General features: G+C 56.8%; 1 protein-coding gene across 1 annotated transcript in view; it reads right to left on the bottom strand.

Annotated features, from left to right (window-relative positions):
* Nucleotides 1-6,072, bottom strand: part of LLGL2 (lethal giant larvae homolog 2 (Drosophila)) — a 27,732-nt gene that overhangs the window by 9,588 nt on the left and 12,072 nt on the right. Inside the window, exons 3-6 of the mRNA XM_010856501.1 lie at nt 3,621-3,718; nt 2,325-2,406; nt 2,004-2,119; nt 1,558-1,716 (exon numbers count right to left, since the gene is read on the bottom strand). Of these exons, the coding sequence (XP_010854803.1) occupies nt 1,558-1,716; nt 2,004-2,119; nt 2,325-2,406; nt 3,621-3,718 (455 nt within the window). The remainder of the gene's footprint in view (nt 1-1,557; nt 1,717-2,003; nt 2,120-2,324; nt 2,407-3,620; nt 3,719-6,072) is intronic.

The following is a 6,072-nucleotide window of genomic DNA, read 5'->3' as shown; positions in this document are numbered from 1 at the left end:
AGGGACAGTAATGCACAGAGATGGAGAAAACCCTCCAAGGATGCAGACACAGCGGGTACGACCACCAGGAAAGGCAAGAACGTGGTTTCTAGGAAAGTCCATGGGGTGGTTACCTCTGGGGGAGGGAGGGAGCTGTGACTGAGAGGGGCAGGAGGGGGATCCTGGGGGAGGGGGGCGGGGCTGGCAAAGTTCTGTCTTTTCCCAGAGTTGGCTGCATGGACACTCGCTTAACAAGAATCTGTTAAAACGTACATTCAAATTTAGTGCATTTCTGTAAGGCAGTGGCATTCCATAAAAGTAGTTTTTGAGCCCCACAAAACAAAACTCCGTTATCAGTTCTCGTGGCCTTGAGCCCCTCCTTTTCTGGGCCTGGAATGCTGATGTGAAGTCTGGAGGTGCTGCAGCCAACAGAAGCCTATGAGGCAGCAGGCACGGGACCAAAAGCCAACAGCAAGGATGAAATGGAAACAGCCCGAATCCTGAGGGCGCTTCTATGCTCAAACCCAAACCTAACTTGCTACATTTAAAACAAGGATTTAGACTCATAGGAGGGATTCCCAGGGCACTCAGGCTAGGAAAGCCCAGCAAGGGCTCCTCCCTGACCGACTAAATGCCCACTGGTGTGGGTGAGGTGGGCGCTGGCTTGGCCACACTGAGGAGCAGGTCCTTCCACTGTCCTGCCTGCAAACCAGGAGGCCCTGGTGAGCACCAGCCACGCCTGGCCCCCTGCAAACAGTCCTGCTCCAACCATGGTCACACTGCCCAGTGTGAGTCTACCCTGCCCAGTGCTCAGAGGGACCCGGACCCAGCCCCAAGCAGGAATCTTCCCAGCCCAGCAACACCCAGCTTGGCTTGACCATCACCTGGGGCCTGAGGACTGCGAGTACGACAGGCCTGGGCCAGAGCCCTAAGGAAGCTTGAGCCTGAAGGGGCTGCAAGTCCCAGCCCTGCCGTCTCCACGGGCTCCTGCTGGACTCCTCCATTGCCTCCCTTTGGGACCTGGCACCCCCTCCCCACCCCCAGACCTGATCTGAACTCCTCTCTACTTCAGACACCACCGTCCAGGAGCAAAGATTCTGAAATGATCCCCAAAATCCTACAGGTTGTGGCCGTCAGGCGCCTGGGGCCGTGGAGCCTGCCTGCGAGTGAACAAGTAGCCGAGACTCCAAAACGTGAGCATCAGCGGAAACTGCCCATTTGACCAGGGAAGTCTGGGCCTTGTCTGCCCTGCAGCAGAGCCCCCAGGCTTTGAAAGGGGCGGTACCGGTGCCAGGAACACCGGGCTGAGAGCGGCATCGTTACACGGTCTTTGTGAGCCTCCTTTTCCTCCCCATTAAATGGAATGACAAGTACTCCCAAGACCGCTTTTGGTGCTGGGGTGCTAATACTTTGGAGGGCAAGATTCTCAGTTTGGGGGACAGGTTGGGGGGTGCTCAGAGTCTGCCCTCCTGTCCCCACAGACTTTCCAGGAGAGAAATGATAAGCTCCTGAGGCATCACTGGGGCGGAAGGGAGTGGGCTGCGTCCACCCCGAGGGCACGAGGGGCCTGGGGCTCACCACTGCAGCACGGCGTCCGAGCTGATGGCCCGGTCCTCCAGCGTGCGGAAGGCTGGCAGCCGCACCGCAAAGACGTTGCCGCTCTCGGTGCCCAGGTAGAGCAACTGGTGGGAGGAGTGTGGCAGGACCACAGTGATCTGCGTGGCGCTGGGGGCAGCCCTGAAGATGGGAAGGACAGCCTGTGAGCCGGCTGCTGCCCAGGCAAAGGGGGACCCACAGTGGGGGCAGGGGGTGGAATCCCCTGACTCCCTCAGTGGAGCCAGGGATGCCCAGGCCTGGGGTGCCCTTTAATGGCGTTCACGGTGATTCAGACCGGATAAACATATTTACTCTTTTCTGCCAAGGCTGCAGACCGATGGCAGAGAGCTGGGGCTCAGAGAGGATGGGGGGAGGTGGCCTGAAGCCCAGCCCGCTTCCTGGCTGGGGGCAACAAGACGAGTTCTCACCCTGGAGGGCCGCGCAGCGTGAACGTCTCATCTTCCTGCAGCTCCGACACCCCGCCTTTGACCTTCAGGCTCCACAGGTGCAGGCTGTTGTCATCCAGCAGGGTGACCAGCTGGCACTGGGGAGGAAATGGGGTGGGAGTGGCCGGTCTCGTTAACCAGGGCAGGGCAGCGTTCCCGTGGCCTCAACACAACACACCGACACACTGGGGCTGCCCAGGGTGTCAGAGATGCGGGTCATGAACTGCGGCTGGGGAAGGGCAGGTTTGTCCCGGGTCCTCTCATTAGCACCAAACCCAGTAAGAAAGGTGTGGGGTGGCTCACCTGGCCAGGCAGGAAGTGAATCTGCACCACAGTGTTGTTCTCACGGTGTAGGCCCATGAACTCCACACCTGGGGCACCATAGCTAGGAGGAGAGGGCTCAGGAAACAGCTCCAAAAGGCAGGACCCCCAACCCCCGGCCTGCCCTCGGAGTGCAAGTCCTCAGCAGAGGAGGGCTCCCTCCCCCAGGCAGCGGGACCCCTCTGTGTGGGGGGTCAGGTGGGGAGGAGGCAGCAGTAGGCCAGCCAAGGACAAGGTCCAGCAACCTGACCCCCGAGGGGCAAGTCAGCCAATCAGGGAGGGCTGCCTTAGCAACTGTCAGCCTGCCCACTGCAGCCCCTGGCCTCCCTGAATCCCAAAACCTGACCTGTAGGAGACCATCAGCCACCGCATGGTGGCACCCGTGAGGAGACACACAGCGGGCACCTGTGGGCCCACCCACGGCAACCGGGGAGTGCGAGTCTTAGCACTGAGAGCTGCAACCAGGATATGGCCGTGGGGCGGCAATGATTAACCAGCTGAGGGAGGGCTGAGCCCTGTGGGACCTGGCTTCTGCCCCCCTGTTCATACACCAGCCCCTGCCTAGCTCCCCGCCCCCATCCGGCAGCAGAGGAGCAGGAGGGAGTTTCAGCTTCGCCGAAGGAGGTGCCAGCTGGGCTCTCCCCATGTGACCCCTACCCCCACTTCCCAGTCCCCCTGGGTCCCACCCTGGGGCCTCAGGTCAGATCCAGGGGTGGGACTTCCAGACTTGTAGCCCAGCCCAGGCCAGACGGCCTGAGCAGTGATCCCCCGTCCTGGCTTCTGAAATAGACCCACTGGACCATGTCGACCCTCAGGCCAGGGAAAGACTGTAGGGACAACCAACCTGTGTGCGTGCGTGTGTGTGTCTGTGTAGACTGTCCCTGCCAGTGTGTGTGTGTGTGTGTGTGTGTGTGTGTGTATGAGGGAGTGCACATGATCAGGGGTAGAAACTGGAAGAGCAGCTCCCTTAGCACAGCTCCTCTGACCCAAGGCCACCCTGTCTCTAGTTTGGGGCCAGTCGATTGATTCTTCTGGGCTGGGGGTGGGGAAACAAAAACAACCACAGCACCACTGCTTGGCCCATCCCTGGCCTGCACTCGCTGCATTCAGGGCTGACTCCTAAGAGGGTACTTGGAACGTCCCTGGAACGAGAGGGGTCATCTGCAACTTCTTTTTATATGGACAGTGGAGGAGTCTTTTCTCGAATCTCACCAAGGCCAAGGCCCCCAGCCTTTCCAGGGCCTCCCTGGGTGGGAGCCGGGAGGACAGAAAGGATACAGCTTGACAGCTCCGGAGCGGGTGCCGATGGCCAGGATGCGCAGGGAGGGGCTGTAGCCGAGGGCGCTGGGCTGGTGGGGGAAGCCATGCTCCACCGTCTGCAACGAGAACCAGGCATGCACGGGCCTGCAGACACGTCCCCTCTGCCCCTCCACAGCTGGGGGCAGGGGTCAGCGCCGGAGGGTGGAGCTGCAGGACAGAGCCACCCGTAGCAGGAAGGAGGAATTCAATCGCATCCGGGTCCCTAGCTGGACTCACCTGGGCCACACCCTCTGTCCATTCCTGACCTGGTCCTTGGCCACGTGGCCCTCACTGGGAGCTCATTCTCCCCAGACGCCTCAGGGGCCCCCTGCTCTCCAGGAACTCTGACACGGTTACTCCACCGCCTACACTGTGGGGAGCCCACCCAGCCCTCCTGCCAGGGTGTGGGGCAAGTCTGTGGGGCCGGCACAGGGCAGGCACCAGGCGGGTTGGAAGCCTGGCTGCATCACAGCTCCAGGTGGGCGTGTGGGGTCCGACAGAACCCACAGCCGCCCTTCCTGACTCTGGGCGACCCAAGGCTCCTCCGGGGCTGAACACCTGCCACTGTGAGCTCTCTTCCACCATCTTCCCCCGGTGGAAGCTTCTGGAGTGCTTGTCACAGACACATGCCTTTGCTCATTTCTCTTTCTAGAAATAATACATGTGGTAGAAAACCTGGAACATACAAAGGAACCTGAGAAAGAGAACAAAAGTCACCCACACTCTCATGACCGAGCAACCCTTGCTAGCAAGGCCGTGTGTCCCACTGAAGATGTGTGTGGCTCTATACTTGCAGATAGCGACCTCAGAGGAAGGCAAACACTCTATGTTGTCACTTATATGTGGAATCCAAAAAAATACACCCAACCAGCGAATATAACCAAAAGAAGTAGACTCACAGATATAGAGAACAAACTAGAGGTTACCAGTGGGAAGGGGTCAGGAAGGGCATTCAGAGGTGGGCAGTGCGCAGTACAAATGACTGAGTCTAAGACAGGCTCAAGGACGTATCGTACAACATAGGGAATAGAGCCAACACTTTGTAATAACTGTGGCTTCCCCGATAGCTCAGTGGGTAAAGAACCTGCCTATAATGCAGGAGACCCCAGTTTGGTTCCTGGGTCAGGAAGATCTGCTGGAGAAGGAATAGGCTGCCCACTCCAGTATTCTTAGGCTTCCTTTGTGGCTCAGCTGGTAAACAATCTGCCCACAATGAGGAAGACCTGGGTTTGATCCCTCGGTTGGGAAGAGCCCCTCGAGAAGGGAAAGTATGCTGGCCTGGCGAATTCCATGGACTGTACAGTCCAAAGAGTAGGACACAACTGAGCAACTTCAATACTTTGTTCAGTTCAGTTCAGTCGCTCAGTCGTGTCCGACTCTTTGCGACCCCATGAATCGCAGCACACCAGGCCTCCCTGTCCATCACCAACTCCCGGAGTTCACCCAGACCCACGTGCATCGAGTCAGTGATGCCATCCAGCCATCTCATCCTCTGTCATCCCCTTCTCCTCCTGCCCCCAATCCCTCCCAGCATCAGAGTCTTTTCCAATGAGTCCACTCTTCGCATGAGGTGGCCAAAGTTCTGGAGTTTCAGCTTCAGCATCATTCCGTCCAAAGAAATCCCAGGGCTGATCTCCTTCAGAATGGACTGGTTGGATCTCCCTGCAGTCCAAGGGACTCTCAAGAGTCTTCTCCGACACCACAGTTCAAAAGCATCAATTCTTCGGTGCTCAGCCTTCTTCACAGTCCAACTCTCACATCCATACATGACCACAGGAAAAACCATAGCCTTGACTAGATGGAACTTTGTTGGCAAAGTAATGTCTCTGCTTTTGAATATGCTATCTAGGTTGGTCATAACTTGCCTTCCAAGGAGTAAGCGTCTTAATTTCATGGCTGCAGTCACCATCTGCAGTGATTTTGGAGCCCAAAAAAATAAAGTCTGACACTGTTTCCACTGTTTCCCCATCTATTTCCCATGAAGTGATGGGACCGGATGCCATGATCTTCGTTTTCTGAATGTTGAGCTTTAAGCCAACTTTTTCTCTCTCCACTTTCATCAAGAGGCTTTTGAGTTCCTCTTCACTTTCTGCCATAAGGGTGGTGTCATCTGCATATCTGAGGTTATTGATATTTCTCCCGGCAATCTTGATTCCAGCTTGTGTTTCTTCCAGCCCAGCGTTTCTCATGATGTACTCTGCATATAAGTTAAATAAGCAGGGTGATAATATACAGCCTTGACGAACTCCTTTTCCTATTTGGAACCAGTCTATTGTTCCATGCCCAGTTCTAACTGTTGCTTCCTGACCTGCATACAGGTTTCTCAAGAGGCAGGTCAGGTGGTCTGGTATTCCCATCTCTTTCAGAATTTTCCACAGTTTATTGTGATCCACACAGTCAAAAGCTTTGGCATAGTCAATAAAGCAGAAAT

This window comes from Bison bison, unplaced genomic scaffold, assembly GCF_000754665.1.
Source record: "Bison bison bison isolate TAMUID 2011002044 unplaced genomic scaffold, Bison_UMD1.0 scf7180017864371, whole genome shotgun sequence".
Taxonomy (NCBI): Eukaryota; Metazoa; Chordata; class Mammalia; order Artiodactyla; family Bovidae; genus Bison; species Bison bison.
Note: the sequence above shows the minus strand (reverse complement) of the source record. Positions and strands in the feature narration are given on the sequence as shown.